General features: G+C 42.3%; 2 protein-coding genes across 3 annotated transcripts in view; both read right to left on the bottom strand.

The window, feature by feature from the left end:
• Window positions 1–11,119, bottom strand: part of LOC134540621 (gastric triacylglycerol lipase-like) — a 54,086-nt gene extending 42,967 nt beyond the window's left edge. The window contains exon 1 of the mRNA XM_063383462.1: window positions 10,949–11,119. Coding sequence (XP_063239532.1) covers window positions 10,949–11,035 — 87 coding nt within the window. The 5' untranslated portion in view covers window positions 11,036–11,119. The remainder of the gene's footprint in view (window positions 1–10,948) is intronic.
• Window positions 11,120–16,511: 5,392 nt separating this feature from the next.
• LOC134540619 (lipase 3-like) overlaps window positions 16,512–24,464 on the bottom strand; it is a 51,742-nt gene continuing 43,789 nt past the window's right edge. For both annotated transcript variants that reach the window (XM_063383461.1, XM_063383460.1), the window contains exons 5-8: window positions 22,266–22,424; window positions 20,214–20,298; window positions 19,973–20,115; window positions 16,512–16,793 (exon numbers count right to left, since the gene is read on the bottom strand). In XM_063383461.1, coding sequence (XP_063239531.1) covers window positions 16,644–16,793; window positions 19,973–20,115; window positions 20,214–20,298; window positions 22,266–22,424 — 537 coding nt within the window. In that variant the 3' untranslated portion in view covers window positions 16,512–16,643. The remainder of the gene's footprint in view (window positions 16,794–19,972; window positions 20,116–20,213; window positions 20,299–22,265; window positions 22,425–24,464) is intronic.

Here is a 24,464-nt window from a genome sequence, read left to right as displayed (position 1 = left end):
GGTACCATCCAATCTACACAAAATTTAAATATTATGTGTTTTAATATGTTGCCTTTGTAAATAAAAGTACATTATTTGGGCAAGTATGTATTTCATCTCAGTGCACGCATGCGCACGCATGTGTGTGTGTGTGTGTGTGTGGTAGGATGGTTAAGCCTAACATGTAAATAAAACCTGTATGAGATAATATAATTTTTAATTTCTAGATGCAGTAACAGCATCCTAGGATGAAATTTCTACCGTAAGGTTTAAGGGAAGTATATTTTTTTTGATCTTACAGAATTTTAGCGTAATGGTGAAGCAGCATCATTGTAAAAGGGGAAGAGAGGGAGATGTTTTATTTGACCAATGAAAAGAAAGCTTAAGGTAAGTCTCCTTAAATGTTTGTGAAAAGGGTTTGTTCCTGGAACATCAGCAAAATGTGTCATTCTGTGGATGTTCAACTGATTGTTCGCAATGAAATGCTAAAAATTTATAAACGAATGTTGGTCATAATAAATGTAGAATAAATTGTTAATGTTTTAGTTTTGTAATGTGTTCTTACTTTTAATAAATGTATTAAACATACCCGATTTTTTTATTTCCTTGCATTACTAGTATTACCATTTAGCTACCTGTCTACCCGAGTGTCAGATTGGCGCCACGAAGTCGGAGACTAACGGGCCTGTTGAAGCATGCGCGTCATGACTGCAGCTCGAGTGCTTCGTGATGACACTTTGACGAGCTGTTGGTGGCAGGCTCAGACATTCATGAGCGCCTCATGGCGCCACAAAGTCGCGGACTAATGTACCAGTTGTGACATGCACGGTCAAGTCTATTGTTTGGGTCCCCTGGACACTGTGAGATGACATTCCTGAGTGATGAGTCACGATGCAGGCAGTGCCTCGCGCCCTAATCTCTAATCACCTAGGTCATTCGTGGTTTTACCCGAGTGTGGTTTCCCATGTTTGGCTGTCAGGTTACATTTCTACCACCACCACTCACAGACCTGCTACGACATGCACATGAGTCATGCTGGGTTTTTCCGAAGACAATGGTACTTCCATGTACTACATTCCTATTGGCGGATACAACAGAAATACTCTGTTCCTAATGTTTTTCCAAGAACAGGCAGGTCCGAGGCTATAAAAGGCCAGGATTAACTGTCGGAGCTTCATTGTGTTCTTGGAGTTTGAGTGAGCTAGTTCGTGTGTGAGTTTCGCTGCTACCACGATTCCTACCGCCACCGATACATCATCTTCTGCAGCTCCACTTCATCGTTTTCTGAGGTATGCTACATGTTTCGTTAATATTTTTATGTTTCTCAGCTTTTTCGTAGGTTATCTGATAGCTAGTTTTTCCTCTGTACACTTATGTATGGGTAACCAGGAATTGTTTAGCTTAAACTTTTAACAGTACTTTAAATATTCTAGCATTTTTGAGTTGTGCATTAGTGTAGTTTTGAGGTTATGTAATCAATCATTTTGAGTTAACATTGAATACTTTTTCAGCTTTAACTTTTATGAGTAGGTACTTTAAATATTCTACCATTTTTAGGATTGTACATGAAGGAATAGCTTTGAGGTTATGTTTGCAACTTTTTTTATTTAGTAACATTACTAGTAGTTTAGGTTAGTAAGCTTGAGTGCTAGAGCTTTAAGGTTATGTTCGTAACTTTTTTATTTAGTTACATTGCTATCAGTTTAGGTTAATAAGCTTGAGGGATAGAGTTTTGAGTTTATGTTTGCAACTTTTTCGTGTTAACATCTAGCTACATTGTATTCTTAATTCTTTTGTTATAGTTCTCCGTGCGTCGAGCTACCGTTGTGTGTTCCGTACGTTGAGACCAGTCTACCGAGTGTCGTGATGATGGCGTCTACCGTTCAGAAATGCCGTTTCTGCTCTGCTACATTCACGGCAGGCCACAACCGCTACCGGCACGAGCGTCAGTGTGCTGAGAACCAGCATCGTGACCACCAACAGTGCCACCTATGTGGAAAGATGGTCGCACGCAGCGATAAGATGCAGCAGCACCTTGCATCATGTGCTGGAGCTGTCGCTACGACATCAGGCATGCGGTGTAGCTTCTGCTACAAGGCCTTCGCCCGTGCTGATTTTGCAAGACGCCATGAGAAGTCGGCTTGCGGTCTTAACCCAAACCGCATATCACATACCTGCGACAACTGTGCTAAGGAGTTCGCCAGGGCTGATAAGTTAAAAGCCCACATCAAGGTATGCAAGGGGCCTGCTCCGCCTCCAACAAAGAAGCAGAGGATGGTAGCAGTTAAGCCTGCAGTTACGCCCAAGCCTTCGACCAGCCGAACAAAGGTGGTGACCGGGACTGGTTTGGCCAATACACACGGCTTCATCACCGCCGAAGTGGGTTTCAAGGGTAACTTGAAGACGTACGTGGCAGAAAATACGTCAAGTTCTGCCAAGGATATTTGTACGTACCTGGACTCCATCAAGAACAAAATAATCAACCAACTTGTGGAGGAGATTGAAGAGAACGGACCTCTCAAATTCAATATCGTGCTCGAGTGCGCCTACAAAAAACCCGTAGATGCCTGTGAAGACAAGAGGGCCTTCAAAACCATGAATGTCCCCCTCTACGCAGTTCATGAGGTGGAGGAGGCAGTTACCGAGTCCATCTCTAAGATCTGCAAGGAGGAGGAAGACTACATGGGTAAGGGGTCCGGATGGACTTTGTCGGCCGTTAAGCGACTACAGTTGAGAATCAACAAGCTCGATCCACTCCGTGCCAGCTCCTACATCGAATTACCTACTTCCATCAAAGACAAATACGCAGTGATAAATCCGCAAAACCTCGAAGACCACATGTGCTTTAAGTGGTCGATTCTTGTGAAGTACGTGGAAGGTGAGCATCCTGAACGTGTCAACCAGCGCTACCATGACTTGGAGGGGAAGTTCAACTTCAACAACACTGACTTCCCTACTCCAATCAAGCAAATACCACTGTTTGAAAAACAGAACCCCGGAGTCTGCATCAACATCTACAGTATCGACGAGAATCTGAATGTTGTTCCTGCACGAGTCGCTCCTGAAGAAAAAGAACATCATTTCGATCTTCTGCTCTTGGTCAATGACGATTCATCCCATTTCACCTACATCACTAATTTTTCTGCTCTGGTTCGGTCCCAAATCACTACACATCATGATGCTATTCATGTTTGTAAAAGATGCTTCAAGCATTACGATGATCGGGGTAGGGTTAGCGGGCTCACTGGTCTTCAGTGTTTGGAAAAACACCGTGAGCTCTGCAAACAGCATGCTGCTGTTAGGATGGAGATGCCATCGCCCGATCAAAACGGCCAGCCACCTGTTCTGAAGTTCAAAAACTTCCATCACAGTGATAAGATGCCCATCGTGGTATATTGCGACTTTGAAGCTATTCTAGAGAAAATCCATACATGTCACCCGAATACTGATGAGTCATACACGCTGCAGTACCAAAAGCATAAAGCATACAGCTACTGTATTTACGTGAAAGCTGATAATACCATCATTCCTGCACACCTCACTTCAGCACTTCCATCAGAGCCTGAATTGTATCGCGGTTGTGACGCAGAGGATAAGTTCATATCCCGCATTGTGGAGATTGGACATGACGTACAGAAAATATTTTCTACGTCTGTTCCTATGACTCCACTCACACATGCACAAAACACTGCTTTTCTGCAAGCAAGGTGTTGTTGCTACTGTGGAGGAAAGTTCGGAGGAACTGTAAAGAAAGTTCGTGACCACAATCACTTCACCGGCGAATTTATTGGGCCTGCATGTAATGACTGCAACCTTCTCAGGCGCAGACCGAAAAAGTTGATTGTGTTCTTCCACAACCTGGCATATGATCAGAACTTCATTATCAGGAAGTTGGGGTATGATAGTAAAGACATCTTCATCATTCCGAATTCAGAGGAGAAGCTGATAACTTTTTCCAAGAAGTTACATGATAAGTTCAGCATTCAGTTTGTCGATACGTTCCGTTTTATGAGTCGGGGTCTTGCTTCGCTCGCTGAGTTCTTGCCTGCAGACAAGTTTATAAGTACTACTGAGTTTTTCGCGCCTGATGAGTTAGAGTTGGTTACCCGCAAGGGTGTCTTCCCGTATGATTTTGTGGATTCTTTTGCTCGACTAGATGATACTCGTCTTCCATCCATCGATGATTTCTACAATAGTCTGACTGATTCCATGATTTCAGAGATGGAGTACGCTCATGCAGTGAAAGTCTGGGACAAGTTTCAGTGTGCTACTTTGGGGGAGTACGCTGTACAGCTAGAGCTTCTTACCGATTATGATATGTACATGTTTGTGGAGGCTGGTATTAGGGGGGGGAGTAGCGCAAAGCATTAAACGTCATTGCGTAGCCAATAACTCCTACATACCTGAGACATATGATGCATCCAAGCCATCCACATTCCTGGAGTACATTGATGCAAATAATTTGTACGGGTGGGCGATGTCTCTGCCGCTTCCAATTCGGCATTTCCAATGGGCAGACACATCAATTGATGTCGTGTCTGTCCCAGATGATTCTCCTACAGGCTACATTATTGAGTGTGATGTGGAGTACCCTCCCGAGCTCCATGAAAGTCATAAAGACCTGCCATTTCTCCCCATAAATCAGTGTCCGCCCGGCTCAAATCAATCAAAGTTGATGACAACACTTGAAAATAAAGAGCACTACATTGTCCACTACAAAAACCTCCAGCAAGCGGTATCTCATGGGCTGAGAGTGACTAAGATACATCGAGTCCTGCAGTTTGAGCAGTCGGCATGGTTGGAGCCCTATATTCGGCTGAATACCAACAAGCGGAAAGCAGCAGCCAACGAGTTCGAGAAGGAGTTCTTTAAGCTCGCTGTGAACTCGACATTTGGTAAACTGATGGAAAATAAAAGGCGGAGGCTCAAAATGGAGTTGGTGTGCTCTGAGAAGAGGTTCAAGAAGTTGGTGTGTCGTCCGTCCTTCAAGGACCGTACAATGTACGAACCGAATTTGTCTCTAGTCCACCTTAATCACGAGACCATCATTTTCGACAAGCCGATCTATGCCGGACTGGCCGTACTAGATCTTTCAAAGACTCTCATGTACGACTTCCACTACAATACCATGAAACCCCGTTACCATGACAATATTCACCTGATGTATATGGATACAGACAGTTTTGTGTATGAGATCCAGACAACCGACTTTTACTCAGACCTCAAAGCCGACCCTACACTGATGGCTAAATTCGACACCAGCTGCTACCCTTCCGACCACCCATGCTTCTCCCCCATCAACAAGAAAGTTGTCGGTAAATTCAAAGATGAATGTGGGGGAGAAGTGATGGAGGAGTTTGTAAGCCTACGGGCCAAACTCTACGCCTACAGGTGTGGTGGTAAGAGCGAGAAAAAGGCCAAGGGCATCCAGCGATGTGTGGTCAAAAACCACATAACATTCGATGACTACCTGGAAGCCCTGCAAGACCACCGCACAATGAGGGCAGGCGTTAGAGCAATTCGCTCCCATCAGCACATACTCTATACTGAGTACAGCAATAAGCTGGCCATAACGTGGGAGGACGACAAACGGCTGATCTGCGAAGATGGTATCCACACAGTACCCCACGGATATGTTGGAGGCGGCGAATAATTTTTTTTCTGTAAATAGTTTTTGATTTAAATAGTTTGGCAGTTTGGTAGTTGTTTCCATTTGTTGTATAGTTTTTCTGTTTTTGCTGTACAGTTTATGTTTTTGATTTATAGTTTCCATTTTTGTTGTAAAGTTTCAGTTTTTTTATGTGTAGTTTTTGTTTTTGCTCCATTTTTGTTGTGTAAAATATGTTCTTAATTTAATAAATACAATTTTACCTACATATTGTTTATTATTTTTAATATAGAACCTATATCCCACGAGGTACTGATACTTATAAATGTCTTACAGAATGGTGAAATGTAATTATACACAAACATTAAAATATCTGCTTCCATGCAGCTTTTAAAACACGAGTACGCAAACATGAACTTGTTTATAAAAGTGAAATTGAACGCAGACATTACAAATATCTGCTTCCGTGCAGCTTTAAAACATGAGTACGCAAACATGAACTTGTTTATAAAAGTGAAATTGAACGCAGACATTAAAAATATTTGCTTCCATGCAGCTTTTAAACACATGTACGCAAACATGAACTTGTTTATAAAAGTGAAATTGAACGCAGACATTAAAAATATCTGCTTCCATGCAGCTTTAAAACACGTGTACGCAAACATGAGAAGAGATTATTACTTGTGAGTTAGGACTCTGAAAATTTTTTGGCCAGCTAAGATGGAGTAATAAATGTTTTTTTAAATTATCATTACTTTAACTAACGCATCCACAACGATAGTATTGATAACATATATTTTAGTTAAAACCTATAAGTGATAAGACTTTAAGAAAAAACTGTCGGTTACAACAACAAAATGACTGTGGATTTTGTGGATTTTGTGGATTCTGTGGATTTTGGTCTATAAGGTTCATAACAATGTTGGTAGAGAATTGTAACTCGACCTTACATACACTAACATACTTTATAAACCTACAGCCGATGACGACATCCATCAGATGAAATCAAGATGGCAGTCTCCACTAAATAAGATGGTCCCTCCAGCAGACAACGATGGTATATATTTTTTTCCCTGATTTTCTAAGTTAATAATTATGATTTTCCAAGATGGTGGATGTAATGAAAAATTGTAACATGAATGAGTGGGGTGTTCGATGACGATGCCATTGTAACAGAGGGGTGGGGGTGCTAGATGATGTACTTGTAATTTAGAGGAGTGGGGTGTTCGATACGTAGGTTTTTAATTAAAATTTTATTAAATAATATTTTTTTAATTTTATTTTAAAATTTTGATTATTTAATTTTTTAAAATTTAAATTTTTTTTCATTAAAATCGGATAATAAATAAAGATTTTCAAGATGGCGGACGAAACTCAAAATAGAGGAATGTTGTAGAAAACAAAATGGCCACCAGACTTGATGTAATCCAAGATGGTCGCCGGAAGTGACGTAATCCAAGATGGTCGCAGGAAGGGACGCAATCTAAGATGGCCGCCGGAAGTGACGCAATCTAAGATGGCCGCCGGAAGTGAAGTAATCCAAGATGGCCGCCGGAAGTGACGTCATCCAAGATGGCCGCTGGAAGTGACGTCATCCAAGATGGCCGCCTCGAATCCCCGAATCCCCCTCCCCCCTCCCCTGTCCCCATATGAACCAAATACACCTACTCCTGTGTGTGTCTGTATATGTGTGTCTGTCTGTGTGTGCCTGTGTCTGTGCATGTATGTGTGTATGTGTGTCTGTCTGTGACTGTGTGTTTCTTTGTGCCTGTGTGTATGAGTCTATATATGTGTGTCTGTGTGTCTCTTTATGCCTGTGTGTGTCTGTATATGTGTGTCTGTCTGTGTGTGCCTGTGCCTGTGCATGTATGTATGTGTGTCTGTGTGTCTGTCTGTGACTGTGTGTTTAATTGTGCCTGTGTGTATGAGTCTATATATGTGTGTCTGTGTGTCTCTTTATGCCTGTATGTGTCTGTATATGTGTGTCTGTCTGTGTGTGCCTGTGCCTGTGCATGTATGTATGTGTGTCTGTGTTTCTGTGTGGTTGCCCCCCCCCCCCTAGCACAGAAGAGACGGCCAGCACTCTGTGACCCAGCGCGCTATCGCAGTCAGCATGCGGCTGCGCTTCTTGTGGATGACTCTCATTTTAGTCATGTTTCGCAATGTCCATGTATGGTTTACCATGACAACGTACATTTTCATCTGACGTAGCGGAAAATTCATCTGCAAGACTATCTTCTAGTTCCACTCCTCAATACCTTCTGCACACAGTGCCACAATAACTATGTTGGTATGATCCGCAATTTTATCTCACGTGCTTAAATAAAGGATTTTTTCCCCCATGAAACCCTCATTTTTAGTCATATTTAAGCTAGTAAACATTTATATATTTTGCAGTGTTTTGCTATAATTGGGTTATTTTTAAATAAATGTCGTTATGTAATAAAATAATAATTTATGTGTTACTGTTATTTATACTGTTAAAGAGTTGTAAAAGAATAGCACTTCAGAACATTTACACCTGCTTTTGCAGTTTTCGCTTAACAATTTAGTTTATGATTTGTGTTCGACAGAAAGAAAAAAAATACTTGAAATGTTGTTTTAACGTACAGTATTATATATAAACAATTTTTCACGTATTCAAACAAAAATTAATAAAATATTAAAACCAGAAACAATTAAAAAAAAAAATCTTAATCCAAATAAATACAACCCCGGGTTATTCCCATAAGTGTTTGTGTACGATCGGCTGTTGGATAACTGGCCATTCAAAAGAATGGTGGGTTATCACGTGGCCGCCCAGTTAGCATAACCATAAGCAGGCTATAAAACAATCCATATTTAAATTAAAGATTAAAATAAATTCTATCCCCTAGGCAGGAGGTAAATGTACAGTGGACTAGGTACTCCATATCAAACTACACGGATCTCTGGGTGGTACTCAGCAGAGTGCATACTAAAAGATTAAAGCAAAAAAAAATAATAAAAAAAATTATTTGCACGCTTTGTCGCAATAACAATAAAAATCGCCAATGATAAATAATTAAATGGTAAAAAAATCACGATTTGAGAAAACTATCCACACCATTGCTATGATCACGCACATGTTTTTTTTTTTTATATATTATGACTTTGTAAATAAAATCAACTTAGGCGATGTTCATTTTCCCGCGCACTTCAAACACACACTCTTTTATTGTAATTTTATAAATATCAGCTTTTTAAAACAGAGCACTGTCGTCTTATCAACGAAGCACATTTAGCTCACCAAAAGAATTGTTTCGATGTGTCCATACACATGCTCATGAACCACAAATTTAAACAATATCATTATTAAAATAACAATGAACATATGCATGACAGCGAATATTGACGTGACAACGTCTAATAAATCGATGAACGCCGGCTGCACGCACGAAAAAGTGTCCCGTTACGCACATTGTCCCGTTACGCTCATTGTACGCTTGCGCCGCATCTATCTCTCTTCCACTCGATTGGAACAACCATCGATTTGACTTTTTCGAGGCACATTAAACTTGAAACACTCCCATTCGTTTCCTACTTTTCCTATCATCGTCCTATCCTTAACAGAATAACACAGATTGGAAGAAGTTAAATAGCAAACATGTATAAAAGTTATAGTTAAAAATAATCTCTTCGTTAAAGTAATAAATATATTTGAATTAATGAGTGCAAATAAAAGTAAATTTATCAATTAAATTGTCGATTTCATTTCACTCCTTCTTTGTATCCATACAAAATAGTGATAATTGAATAAAAATGATTCAATTTTATTCATAAAAGTATGCAATCATTTCATCCATGTTTTGTTATGACGTTGTCACGTTAAACTGTCGTCCGTAAACCGACTTTACAGACAACGAATTTTTGTTGTTGTTGTTGTTGTTGTGATAAACACATCTCCAGCCAGCGCAAGTTTATGAGTGAACATTTGACCTCATGGTGTTAGCGTCACTCGTGACCTCACAACAAGCGGCCAATCACATGCGTCCTACCGGTCTACTGACGGCCGGAAGATGAAACCACCAATGACTCGTCTCTACCAACACCATTCACAGCCACAGCTAAATTGAAAATATTTTTTAATAACGTGATTTGTGAACAAATTGTAGTTTCATCTTCTTAATACGTTTATTTTGACTCGTACAACATTGTAGTGACGAAGAAACCATTTCACACAACAAAGGTGCGAATCAACAAGGGTTTCACCGTCAGGTTGGAGACCTTTAGTTTCAATTCGCGCTCGTCAAAATATTGCACATGCCGTTATGATGTAATAAACATAATAATAAATAGGATGCATAAGTATTAGATAACGAGTAGCACCACAAATGTAAAGGAATCGGCAGACCTCGGTTAACGTTTATGTTTTCATAACAACATTCATGTTAATTTTTAAGCGCCCACGTGTGTTTGAATGTAACTGTTGATTCTTTGATGTGCGGTATTTATTGCTATAAATCCAATTAATGTTGTACTGCATTAGATGGTCATTAATGTCAATTATATAGCGACTTCAGGAGCCAATGATGGAAATTAATTCTAAAAAAAAAAAAAAAAAAAAAGCAAGGTTAACGAAAAATTCTTTAAGACCATCAACGAACACAACATTAAAGTCTCTAATAAAATCTCACCAAAATCTCTAAATTTTTGTAACGGAAATACAAACTGGACGGACGATATTTTGTTAAAACGCATAAATGTATTAAAGAGACCTAGATCCTGAATCCGAGCAGAAGCCATTGGCGTAGCTGTGTTCATAAAGTTAGGGGGGGGGTTGGGGGACAAATAATGATTTTGATGTCATGTAAACCCATTCCCCTCTTACTAAGACAGGGGGTCCGGGGGTCCTCAACCGGAAAATTTTGATTTTAAAAGTGCAAAATAGCGCTTTTTAAGCAGTTTTTGTATCTAACCATTGGGATACATCGATGTTAAAATTATTATTGTTTCCTTAAGATAAAATTTGATGAGTGAAGAAATTACAAATACAGTCGGGCAGAATAATATTATAAAATAAAAATATCACGGTCTAGAAAGTTGGGGGGGGGGGGGGGGAACTGTCCCCTCCACCCAAAAAGTTCAGGGGAACACGTCCCCCGTGGCCCCCCCCCCCCCCCACGGTTCCTACGCCCCTGAGCAGAACTGAAGGATGCCTAGATCCTGATGTCATTGTAAACAAAACCGAATGCCTTTGTTATCACGACGTGTGGATGGCAGTGCCAGGGACTGATTGCAGAAGGATAGGGAGTGTTGTCTCTGCTGACGTCCACTTACACACACGCGCTCTCACAGAGAGAGAGAGAGAGAGAGAGAGAGAGAGAGAGAGGGCCTACTGACCGTGCTGAGCTCCTGGTCGGTGTCGTAGCGGCAGGAGGCGGGCAGCCCTAGGGCCGCCAGCACACACAGAGCGCCCAGGCCGCGCATCGCACTACAGCCTGACCTCGGCGCGCCGCTGCACGCACTGCGCCGGCGGCTTATCAGCGCGAGGGCGGGCCGGAACCATCTCACACTGCCGCCAAGCAATGGTACACTGTCCCGAAACAATGTTACACTGCCCCGAAAAATGGTACGTTGCCCCAAAACAATGGTACACTGCCTCGAAAAAAATTGTACGTTGCCCCAAAACAATGGTACGCTGGCGCAAAAAAATAGTACAATTACGCCAAACAATGGTACGCTGCTCCCAAAAAAATGGTACGTTGGCGCCAAAAAATGTTACATTGCCACCAAACGATGGTACACTCAGTGGCATAGCCAGGATTTGTGTATGGGGGGTGTTAAGAAGCATGCCCCCCCCCCCCCGTATTAAAGCGGGGGGTGGGGGGTCCTCCCCCGGGAAAATTTAGATTTTAAGGTGTAAAATAGTGCTATTTTAGCAGTTTTCGGTACTTAAATTTAAATATAGTAATAGTAACAATTTTTATTGATTTTAATATGAAATTTGTTTGAGTGATTGAATAAGAAATTAGTTAAAGATTTTGTGCTAAGGGGGGGGGGGGTTGAACCCCTAAAAACACCCCCGGCTACGCCCCTGGGTACACTGCTGCCAAAATTATGGTACACTGCCGCCAAAATTATGGTACACTGCTGCCGTCGTCTTGTAAGGACACGGGCGGCCGAAACAAATGGTACACTGCCACCGAACATTAGTTTTAACAAATAAGTTTACATTACTGGTATTACAATTTAATAAAAAAAGACAAAATATGTTCTGTGAAAAAATGTAGAACACTATTTCACACACACAGGCTGAATCGACATTAAATTTCGTCGATATCATTTGGAACCATTCATATTTGACAAGGTTCCTTCTCTACTGCTCGCTTGCATTGCTGTGAAGCAATGGTACGTTCCCGCACCGTGACCGCACCACTACGGTACGGGTGCCATAAGAGTGGCGCTCCCCCCACCGCTGCGCTGACATCGACCCGGCTCGGCAGGGCTGTCCAAGGGGCCAGGCCAGTCAGGAGTCGCGGGAGAGGGGATGATGTCGCAGCAGTCGGGGAAATGCCCGGTCGGGCAGATGCCAGCCTCCCTCGTCCCTCTAGCTCCCACACGCCCAGGCAGGACTAGGAGTGATGTGATGGGCATCAGACATTAAGAGTGGGATAAACAGCTACTAGAATTTCCAGCTGCTTGAAGCGTAACACGTGCGCCTTATATTGTACGTTAGACCGCTATTGCTCTGAGTCCCTCGCGACAGGCGACACTTCTCAGTCTCACGATAAGGACCGAAAGGGGTGGGTTGGCACTGCGAGGCAGTCGGATTTAGTTTTCCTTGCTGTCACTGTGTTGGCTCGGGATATATGAATGGATGTTCATTTATAAATGGCGAAAACAAACGCACGTTTTGTAAAAGGTAATGCTCGTGGTAAATTGCATTTGTCTGTACGAAGAAAACGGAATAAAGGTAAAAATCTAGCAAATTGGAGAGAGAAAAATAAGTAAGTACACAAATTCTTTATATTATTCATGGGTCGTTTTCAGTGTATAGCTTCAGGCAGTGTTATTAATAAAAACATGTGTTTTTTTTTACCTTGATTTAAAGTTAATGGAAAGCACAAAGACTGAAGAAAGTACGCCAATTGCAGAAACTACATCTGAGAATGCTAAAAGCAAGAAGAAATTACATTATGAATAGTTTATATTGTATATTTTATTTTGTAATAAAGGAAAAACCTTTTTACTTCAGTAACTACTATTCGTGAAATATACATGTGTTATATATGTGATACATTATATATAAAATACTTTTTAGTGTTAAATGGGATACAAACAAGAGATACTTTTATATGCTACGTAATGAAACAACTTGATATCTTTGAAAACTTGTAATATTTTTATGTATATTATCAATTTGTATGTAACCCGCGAGGTAAACTATTGTAACTTATGTATTTTGTTTACAAATCAGCTTTACAGTTTTGTGTAATTATTCGTATTTTGTGCTGTGCTTATAGGTGTTGGAACTGCAAAGTCTGTAAAACTTATCTATACTAATATTATAAAGCTGAAGAGTTTGTTTGTTTGTTTGTTTGAACGCGCTAATCTCAGGAACCACTGGTCCGATTTGAAAAATTCTTTCAGTGTTGGATAGTGCATTTATCGAGGAAGGCTATAGGCTATATTATATTATATTATATTATCAATAACATTAGGGATCCTTACTAAAAGTCCAATAAGGTAACCCAAGGTGTAAAAAAATGACCCGAAAAAATAACAAAATTAACCGCATTCTGACAACTGGGATCAGTCATTATACCTTTCCTCAATGATGTGTAAAAATATCATTCATCTGCATTAATTGGTTTGACCTCTACTTGCCGTCGCATTGACCAATAAAACAGCTATAAATGAAACCATTTATCGACCTCTTAAGGGGGGCTAGGCACAGCCATCTTGCAATTTCAAATAATTTGACACCACTTGCAATACAGCATCCGTGATGAATTATTTTGGTTCGACATGGCATAGGACTCAGCTTTGGCAATTTTTCTAAGTCAACACTTGTGAACTGGTGTGATCATCATGATAGTTGTCACCAGCATGAAATAATAAGTTATTACTTTGCGGCGCCTACAGACTAGAGTCTGTTAGTAAATATGTGATTGCAACAAGTTATAGAAGGTCTGGGAGATATGATTTATGCCTTGACATGCCAAAATTTGGGATAAATAGTTTAAAAATTAGAATTATAGCAAAAAAATTGGAAAAATTCTAGATGGTGGAGCTTAATCTTAATACCCCTTAATTGAAGAATGATTAGTTAAGGGGAACATGTGAACATCGAGAGAAAAAAAACCCAGTTTACAGCAACATCGGCCACGTTTTCCGCTTGTGGGAAAACCGGTTACCATCACTGCATAGGACCTACGATGCGTTTATTGTACACTAAGGATTCAGTATAGCCTACACATCAGAATGCCATTCTATTCAGAGCTAAATTATAGGTAATTTTTAATAAAGTGACTCTTGTGAACAATCTGTGATTTTACTGACAATATAATTATTTTGACTCGTATACAACATTTTAGTGCTGAGAAACCACTTAATGTTATTTTTTTGTAATAAGGGCGCGAATTAACAAATGTTACATCATCAGGTTGGAGTCCTTGCTTTTTTTTTTAAATCGTGCCCGTTATAAAGATCGTTGTGTTCTGCATATGCCTGTCTAATATGTATATTAAAAATAATTAATAGGTTGCATAGCTATTTCCCCGACACCGCGACATCCCAACAACATTAATAACACAGTCGCAAACAATAATAATTCAACTAATCGTAAGTTGAGACTTTTACTTTGAATATAAAAATATATAACTTTTATTATGAATAACTTTTATAACTGAACCAAGTAAAAAAAATATTATTTAAAAACCAATTTATTAATAATACAGTTTGCTATCCATACTTAAAAAAAACAGTGTCTATGGTTTTGATAAATATATGGTGTTACTAGTATACTAGAGGCGAGGCCACGGGGCATGCTAGCGGCCCGTTAGTAGGCGGTCCATTAGTGTTACACGCCCGATCCAAATAGCAACGGAGTCTCGATACCCGTCTCCCCCACGCTTCAAACCCTTCCTCAGCGCTTTCTCTGCTGCACTGGAGGGTTCGTAAATATGTTCCCAGAGCCCCGGTTGCGTGAAGTGCCGTAACTAGGATGCAATTGTTCTGGGATATTCGTGTGTCAAGTCAGCCCCGATGACACAACTCTTCGAAGGGGCGCGAGCACATTCCAGAAGGGGATGGATGAGGTGTATGAAAACGGCGACGCCGGCATCCGGGGCAGTGAATTGAAGAGGGCGAGCGACCCCTTGGCGAGCGATGGTGGTCGACGAGCGACTGGCTTCGTGGGCGGAGACCGGTGCGACTGTGAGCGAGGAGTCCGGGACTGTGCTGTGTGCGGCGGACGAGTGAACAGTGCGAGGGGGTGTGACGGGACAGAGTGAGAGGAACAGCCACTGAAGAGCCGAGCTCCAGTGCGCAGAGTGAACTGTGATTTAATGAAAGTGATTAATTTGTGGACAGACGGAGTTAATAATAAAACTATTGTTTGTGACATATAGCCTGAAAATAACATATTTGATGCGCTCAGTGGCCTTGGTGCACCTTGTACGGAGGTTGTCTCGCCAAAAAAAAAAATAATAATTTATAGTAAACACATGTAGGAAGTTACCTGTGTATCAGATTTCCCTGTACCATTTCAGGTTCTGTCGTTTTAAAAAAAATAATTTTTTTGTCAGATAGCCTGTAAGTGCTTCTCACCGCGACTCTCTCTCTATCTCTCTCGCTCTCTCTCTCTTCCCTTCCCATTTGGCTATCCTATCTGAACCCATTTCCCACACAAAACAATAGTTTTACTCAAAATTTTGCATGTTTGACATTCAAAATTATAGAAAAACAATAGTAGGTAGATTTAGTAAGTATGGGGACACAGGGATCAGGTTGAGGGGAAGGGGGCGGGGAAGCCATGGTGGCCATCTTGGAATACGTAATTTCCGCATCGTTCGATGTCTAGTGGGGTCTGCGCAGGTTCTTGTGCCTCTTGACGCGTTAATAGCAAACATCGTAATTACGACAGCGTGGGAATTATCTGGCCAATTATCACTGGCGAAGCGGAGCTTTCAAGCTAGTTTCACTACACGCCGCTAGATGGACGCCAGTAGTCTCACGCACTTAAAACACATTGTAAAAGAACGTAGTTACACTCCACGCCACCAGGTCCGCTGACATTGTCTCGCGTATTTCTTATGTGTTTCCTGTATTGTTCCTATTACAATATTTGGTTATAGTGGCATGAACGCTAGAGGACATCTAGCTGGGAGCTATACCTCAAGTAATATATTTGTTACAGTTCGCCGTGTCAATCTGGTGCCAACTGAAGTTCTAGTGGCGAATGCGGCCATGCGGCGAATATGGCGGTCTTCCCTCTTCGAAGTGACCCGTATGCGGCCAGACCCTGATCTCCTCGAGAGAGTGCCTTCCCGTGATCACTGCTGCCGACACTGATGAACTGTGGGTACATCCCTTCCAAGTCATTCTGCCATATCGCGGAAAGAACAACCACCTTCTCGTAGACCTAATATGCGACCTTGTTCAATCTTAATAAGATGATGACACTGCCTCATTCGTCTTCTAAAAGGCATGTTCGTCTCACACCTATCTGTCAGTGTCAACACTGGACGATGACTAACACTCACAAAGTGTACAGAGCGTATTTAACACAAACTTGCCTTGCCAGGTCATAGTGGTGCTACTAACACCACTCTGTATCGACTAGCATGCAAATTTGAGAAGGCGTCAACTTTAAAATGTGCGAACACACCACAACTCCTTCTTGTTGTTGGAATTTAATTCTCCGTCAATGTAAACACTTTTGAATAATCAATTTCAGCGATTATAATGCATCATTTATTTAGTACTTGTAGTTATAAAGGCTGAATACAATAATGAAGGTCTAATTAAAGTATTTCCACAAACCTTATACAACAATATGTAACTATTATAAAACACGGGAATGTTGTCTCTATTAGTTTTCCTTCATTTGGGCAATGATAGCATCGAAGAGCAGGGTTTTGACGTCGATAGCCCACATGAAGTCCAGGTGGTTGAAATTTGTGTCTGGAACCTGCCTGGACTCCATCACATTGGGAAGCTTGTTTTCCAGCTCCTTCACATCCTAGAGAAAGAAACAACGACAAAGTAGAGGGGTCTTTTCTCTCAAGAAACTTTTCTGTAATCAATCCAAACATTTGTATTTTGACAATTGTTTGTGTGTCACAACAAAATAACAAAATTAATGCGAATGTTTCTTACTTTGACCAATGATAATGGTTTATATAACTGGAATTTTTTTTCTATATTTATAACTATGTATGTGATGTATAAGACTTATTTTAAATTTAACAGTACTGCTACTGTCCAATGTTTTCCTGAGTTGCCGGTTTAGGTATTTCCTGGTTTGCGCTCTGTGAGGGTGTCTCAGTTCAGTGGTAGTGTGGGGCACAGTCTGGTAATAGGAGCACGGTGAGCTCTTGGTGTTGGAAGAAAAGCTACTGCAGCCTCTGCACTCCAGTCAACGGAAAGAAGGAAGAAGGGCTACTGCATTCTCTGCACTCCTGGTCAAGGGAAAGAAGGAAAAAGGGATACTGCACCCTCTACACTCCTGGTCAACAGAAAGAAGGAAGAAGGGCTACTGCATTCTCTGCACTCCTGGTCAAGGGAAAGAAGGAAGAAGGGCTACTGCACCCTCTACACTCCTGGTCAACAGAAAGGACGAAGAAGGGCTACTACATTCTCTGCACTCCTGTTCAAGGGAAAGAAGAAAGAAGGGCTACTGCATTCTCTGCACTCCTGGTCAACAGAAAGGAGGAAGAAGGGCTACTACATTCTCTGCAATCCTGTTCAAGGGAAATAAGGACGAAAAGCTACTGCACCCTCTGCACTCCTGGTCAACAGAAAGAAGGAAGAAGGGCTACTATATTCTCTGCACTCCTGGTCAAGGGAAAGAAGGAAGAAGGGCTACTACACCCTCTACACTCCTGGTCAACAGAAAGGAGGAAGAAGGGCTACTGCATTCTCTGCACTCCTGGTCAAGGGAAAGAAGGAAGAAGGGCTACTGCACCCTCTACACTCCTGGTCAACAGAAAGGAGGAAGAAGGGCTACTACATTCTCTGCAATCCTGTTCAAGGGAAATAAGGACGAAAAGCTACTGCACCCTCTGCACTCCTGGTAAACAGAAAGAAGGAAGGACTACTGCAACCTCTGCACTCCTGGTCAACAGAAATAAGGAAGAAGGGCTACTGCATTCTCTGCACTCCTGGTCAAGGGAAAGAAGGAAGAAGGGCTACTGCACCCTCTACACTCCTGGTCAACAGAAAGGAGGAAGAAGGGCTACTACATTCTCTGCACTCCTGGTCAAGGGAAGGAAGGAAGAAAAGCTACTGCACCCTCTGCACTCCTGGTCAACAGAAAGAAGGAAGGACTACTGCACCTTCTGCTGCACTCCTGGTCAACAGAAATAAGGAAGAAGGGCTACTGCATTCTCTGCACTCCTGGTCAAGGGAAAGAAGGAAGAAGGGCTACTGCACCCTCTACACTCCTGGTCAACAGAAAGGAGGAAGAAGGGCTACTACATTCTCTGCACTCCTGTTCAAAGGAAAGAAGAAAGAAGGGCTACTGCATTCTCTGCACTCCAAGTAAAGGGAAATAAGGAAGAAGGGCTACTGCTTTCTCTGCACTCCTGGTCAAGGGAAAGAAGAAAAAAGGGCTTCTGCACCCTCTACACTCCTGGCCAACAGAAAGAAGGAAGAAGGGCTACTGCATTCTCTGCACTTTTGGTCAAGGGAAGGAAGGACGAAAAGCTAATGCACTCTATGCACTCCTGGTCAATGGAAGGAAGAAAAGCTACTGCACACTCTGCACTCCTGGTCAACAGAAAGAAGGAAGAAGGGCTACTGCACACTCTGCACTCCTGGTCAAGGGAAAGAAGGACGAAAAGCTAATGCACTATCTGCACTCCTGATCAAGGGAAAGAAGGAAGAAAAGTAACTGCACCCTCTGCACTCCTGGTCAAGGGAAAGAAGTAAGAAGGGCTACTGCACCCTCTACACTCCTGGTCAACAGAAAGAAGGAAGAAAAGCAACTGCACCCTCTGCACTCCTGGTCAAGGGAAAGAAGTAAGAAGGGCTACTGCACCCTCTACACTCCTGGTCAACAGAAAGAAGGAAGAAGGGTTACTGCACCCTCTGCACTCCTGGTCAAGGGAAAGAAGGACGAAAAGCTAATGCACTATCTGCTTTCCTGGTCAAGGGAAGGAAGGAAGAAAAGCTACTGCACCCTCTGCACTCCTGGTTAATGGAACGAATGAAGATGGGCTACTGCATCCTCTGCATTCCTGGTCAAGGGAAGGAAGAAAAGCTACTGCACCCTCTGCACTTCTGGTCAACGGAAAAAAGGAAGAAGGGCTACTGCATTCTCTGCAATCCTAGTCAACAGAAAGAAGGAAGAAGGGCTACTGCATTATCTGCACTCCTAGTCAAGGGAAAGAAGGAAGAAGGGCTAGGAAGATACTGGGAGATACTGCTTCATTGGCCCGGGGTATGGAATTCCAGTTAGCCAAGAAGGTGTTAGGGCTGGTAAGGGGATGGAAGTGAAATGCTGTGGTCCAGAGTTGTGAGTAGCTACTTATGTACTACCATATGCAGGAAGTAACTCTTCTTTTGATCAAGTCGAGCTCCTCTCTCCCATTCCTCCACTGCTTGAAACATATTTATTTAGTTACTAATTTACACATAATATTTTCTTTTTTGAAGTATGTCAAAATAAACTTTAGTTAAATAATTGGATAAGTAAACACTAGCACTCTCAGAGTACTTGGCAATGTCACCTCGGAGTCACATGTGCAAGTGTACGGTTCAACCTAAACCCACAATGTAACACCAGTTTAAGATCAGAGTCGATGTCAAGAGGTTGGGAATTCACTTTAGTTGTTAAGGTCCCATGCCTTAAACAGCTGTGTGTATAAAATAATGGTATTATATTTCTTACAGTCTTTTAACTTACACTTACTACACATGAAAATAATTAAATGATGATTTAATTATACTTCGCCAATTTTTTTAAATGTGTCAGATATAATTAGACAATATTAATATCTTGAGATTTCTATGGTCCGGCAAGTAGTGATAGCTTTACCATTAATTAAAATCTGTTCAAAATTCATAGCAATTTTCGATTGATTTAACTGTAAATGCAATGGTTCACAACTTCACAAAACACTTTGTGACAGAGAAAGAGATTTTTCAGCGTGACGAAACAAGATTACACAATGTCTGAAAAAGTACTTTTGGACTCACCTGGACGGCGGCCATCCAGTCGTTGCTGCTCCAGTGCAGGTAGACGGGCGCAGTGATCTTGCTGAGGTCGTAGTCGGGCGGGTCCAACGAGCCGTACTTCAGCAGGTTCTCGATCGCGCCGTAGCTGTACTGCCGGAACTTGCCTGCACCAAGCACCACACACACGTCACACTATCTGGTGGACAGGTCGTCTCACGGCTCTCAGAGGCACTCTCCCAAAGGGCGCAAGTCGCTCACGTACCTGACCGAATCCCCTGCGAGTAGTGGAGCAGTTGGTGGGTCGACGAACCCGCGGGCGCGTGGCCCGTTATGATCGGCAGCAACGTCTGCGGAGACATAGTCACACTTAAGTAAAGTTGTCACTTCGGAGATATACAACCGTTAATGTAATATTGACTATGGTTTATGCAAAAACGAGCCGATCAACTACCATTGGACATGCCTCAATATATTTATATTTTGATCATCCAAATTGTTGTGTTTATGGTAACTATCAGTAGCTATACCAAATATTATGCTGCACTAAATGATAAATAAAATGTGTTACACTTTAAGTCTATAAACACTTATTTCAAACTGATATCTAACAAGGGTGTGCCTAAAATGTGAAATAATTGACAAAAATTTATTTTTCACCAAAATTTCCTGATGTAAACTTTGTTAGCCCATTGTTCATCCTGATCGAATCTTTCCTACTAGAATCCCGCTACGTTTTCCCAGCGCCAAAACTGATAGCCTGGTGTGATTTATTTCGCCAGGCTAGTATTAGCCATCAGTTTTCTTTCCGTCTCGGGCCACGAACGCGACAAGTAACAATGTCCGACATCATGATCAAGAGTGCTTTTCTCAGCAGCCTCCCAGGGCATCCCACTTCCCAGAGCTCGGCTGAGGTTAGCAGCTCCAGCCATGTCCCATTCTAACTTTCCAGACCTTCGGGAACATTTCGGCACCCGCCCTAAGACTTTTCTCACGAGCCAGCAGATACCCCTTCTCTATCTTTTCCAGGAGAACTATGCCCAGAGCACTGACCGGGGCCATTAACCTCCCTAGGCCTCGAGGAAATCTCGCTGACCGGCGAAAGACCTGCTCGTGGCGACGAGGACAACTAATTTACCTCAGTTCAACGCTGGAGCGAGACCTCTACCGGCCGCTACCACACATCTCTCTAGTTCTCTTTTAGCCCGACAAAACGTGATCCAGTTGATCCCAGTTGGGTGTGCTGGGTGCTGAAAGAGTAGGTTTCCTGGGTGTTGAACGAGTGGGTGTGCTGGGTGTTGAATGAGTAGGTGTGCTGGATGTTGAAACAGTAGGTTTACTGGATGTTGAAAGAGTAGGTTTTCTGGGTTTAGTGAGTGGTTGTGCTGCTTGTTGAACGAGTGGGTGTTCTGGGTGTTGAATGAGTAGGTGTGCTGGGTGTTGAACGAGTGTATGTGCTGGGTGTTGAAACAGTAGGTTTGCTAGGTGTTGAAAGAGTATATTTTCTGGGTGTTGAACGAGTGGGTGTGCTGGGTGTTGAATGAGTAGGTGTGTTGGATGTTGAAACAGTAGGTTTGCTGGATGTTGAAAGAGTAGGTTTTCTGGGTGTTTAGTGAGTGGTTGTGCTGCTTGTTGAACGAGTGGGTGTTCTGGGTGTTGAATGAGTAGGTGTGCTGGGTGTTGAACGAGTGTATGTGCTGGGTGTTGAAACAGTAGGTTTGCTGGGTGTTGAAAGAGTATATTTTCTGGGTGTTGAACGAGTGGGTGTGCTGGGTGTTGAATGAGTAGGTGTGTTGAATGTTGAAACAGTAGGTTTGCTGGATGTTGAAAGAGAAGGTTTTCTGGGTGTTTAGTGAGTGGTTGTGCTGCTTGTTGAACGAGTGGGTGTTCTGGGTGTTGAATGAGTAGGTGTGCTGGGTGTTGAACGAGTGTATGTGCTGGGTGTTGAAACAGTAGGTTTGCTGGGTGTTGAAAGAGTAGATTTTCTGGGTGTTGAACGAGTGGGTGTGCTGGGTGTTGAATGAGTAGGTGTGTTGGATGTTGAAACAGTAGGTTTGCTGGATGTTGAAAGAGTAGGTTTTCTGGGTGTTTAGTGAGTGGTTGTGCTGCTTGTTGAACGAGTGGGTGTTCTGGGTGTTGAATGAGTAGGTGTGCTGAGTGTTAAACGAGTGTGTGTGCTGGGTGTTGAAACAGTAGGTGTGCTGGTTGTTGAAAGAAGTAGGTGTGCTGGGTGTTGAAAGAAGTAGGTTTCCTGGCTGTTTGGTGAGTGAGTGTGCTGCTTGTTGAACGAGTGGGTGTTCTGGAAGTGAGAGCTCACGACGTTGAACTGCTCCTTGTCGAAGCCACACAGCAGGAACAGCATGTTGCCGCACAGGTCCCCGGTGATGGTCTGGTCCTGGCAGGCGATCTCCGCCACGCTCGCGAGGAACTCGCTGCTCGGCATGAACTCCCCGTCGCCCAGCATGCTCATCAGCAACTGCAACCACCAACCAGCAGGCACTCGTGAGCGTACTGCACCCACCCTTCACTGCATCCAGCTCGGCGGAGTGCGTTGGGAGTTTCTGCGGGTGCAGTATCGAGCAACACCATTCAACATTATTGCTAAAATTAATAACAAAATCGTTTTATACCTGATGCGAAAACATTTACCTCGTAGGAAAAGTGCTGGACTGTTTTTATATAATTTATTTTCCATCTGTTATAATCAGTGATGAAAACTGCAATGTTAGAGGGAATACCACTATTTCGTTGTGTTTAACAATAGTGTCTGCAATATATTTCTCTGATATATTTTATTAATAATTATATTTTCCTCTTCCGAGATTTCCTTGGAAAAAAATGTGTTTTAACTGGATTCATGTATTAGGTTTTGTTTGGGATAAAGCAAACAGTTTTAAGGCGATAACTGCAGGCTCATTAAATTCTCCGTCGCCCCCAGCACAAGATATTGATAGTGCCAACTTAATTTTAGATATCTTGATCTGCTCGCTTATTTTTCTATAGATTTTCTTTTGTAGTAAGAAATGCGGGGGTTCAAAGCCAGGTGGTAAAATTTGGCGTCCACCATTTAATTTTATCTGCCATCTTGGATTTCCTTGAACTCGACCCTCGTATTCGAACATGGTAGTCGTTGTAGATTACACTGAACTATGCATCCATTTGTAAACAATTCAAACATCTTTTACTCATCCCGCTCTCTCATTCCACAAATATATTTAATTTGTATTCTTAATTATTCACCATATCCTGAATGTCCAATCTTCTTTATTCCAATTTATATTGTAGGACCATACATTCCTTAGTACTAAAATTACAAGTAATATTTTACAAGTATGATACTGCTAGACACTTCTAAGCACAAAGTTTTGAAGTTAATTTTTTCATTAACATGTTTAAAAACTGCATGGTAACAGTGACAGATATGTAAGATTTGCCGTATATTTCAGTTTATTTGAGAGACCAATTTTAATGTGATTACCATGAGTAAATCAGGTCAAATATAGAAAAAATAAACAATAATTTGTAAAATTTTATATGAAGCAAACAATAAAGTTATAAAGTAACATCCAAAGCTTGATGTATCCTTACTGCTATCGTGAACAAAAACTACGACAGTTTTTCGAAGCTCTGCACAGCAATTGCCACGACAACCATCGTAAATGACCTTGATCTCAGTGGCCATATTGGATGCCAGAAAAATTTCACAAATGAGATTACAGGTAAATATTCTACTCCCATTTCAATTATGCAATCGTCATCTTGGAGTCTAATTTATAGTGCTGTAAAATTCAGGTACGCTTTAGTCATATGAAATGTGTCAAGTAAGGTCTTGAAATAACTGGGTATAGCCTGGAGCGGCAGCGAACCACGACCGCAGTTTTGAATGATGTCACTGGGATTCAAACAACTTTACAATCCTACTTGTCTTTTCTGTCAGACAGCATACGCCGACCCTGCCGCCAGTAGACAGTGATTTCACAAATAGTTCGTAGCGCTGTTATTAGAGAGCAGGAGGGGGTGGTGGTATGTAGTGTTGTTACCATTCCATCTTTCATGGATTCTTCCCGTATTACTACCAACTTGGCGTCTACACGGCATGAGACCGTTCGCCAGCAGGCTGACCGACCCTCACTCTTCAGGGTCACTCCACTGGATGTCCTCGTCTCCTCGGACTACCCTCAGACCTGCCCTACCTCGGCCCGACAGGTTTACAGCCGGTTAAAGCCCAGACAGTAGCGGATCCAGAGGGGGGGGGGGCTAAGTGGCTCAAGCCCCCTCCAAAAGCATCTGGGTCCACTATTGTTTTAGTGTTTGCCTTGATAAAGCCTTGCCTCAGCTGGGTCAAGCCCCATCCCAAACCAAAATCCTGGATCCGAAACTGGGCCCGGACGTGCCTGGACCGCAGAAAGCCCTGGGCTAGACATGACACTCCCGTCGTGCGAGGGTAGGAGGGCCCCGAGTGTTACCCCGGTACCTGCCCCGACCACCTACCCGGGTGCCCCCGAACACGCCGGCG

The sequence above is a fragment of the Bacillus rossius genome, chromosome 17 (genome assembly GCF_032445375.1).
Source record: "Bacillus rossius redtenbacheri isolate Brsri chromosome 17, Brsri_v3, whole genome shotgun sequence".
NCBI lineage: Eukaryota > Metazoa > Arthropoda > Insecta > Phasmatodea > Bacillidae > Bacillus > Bacillus rossius.
This window is presented reverse-complemented; position numbering and strand designations above follow the sequence as displayed.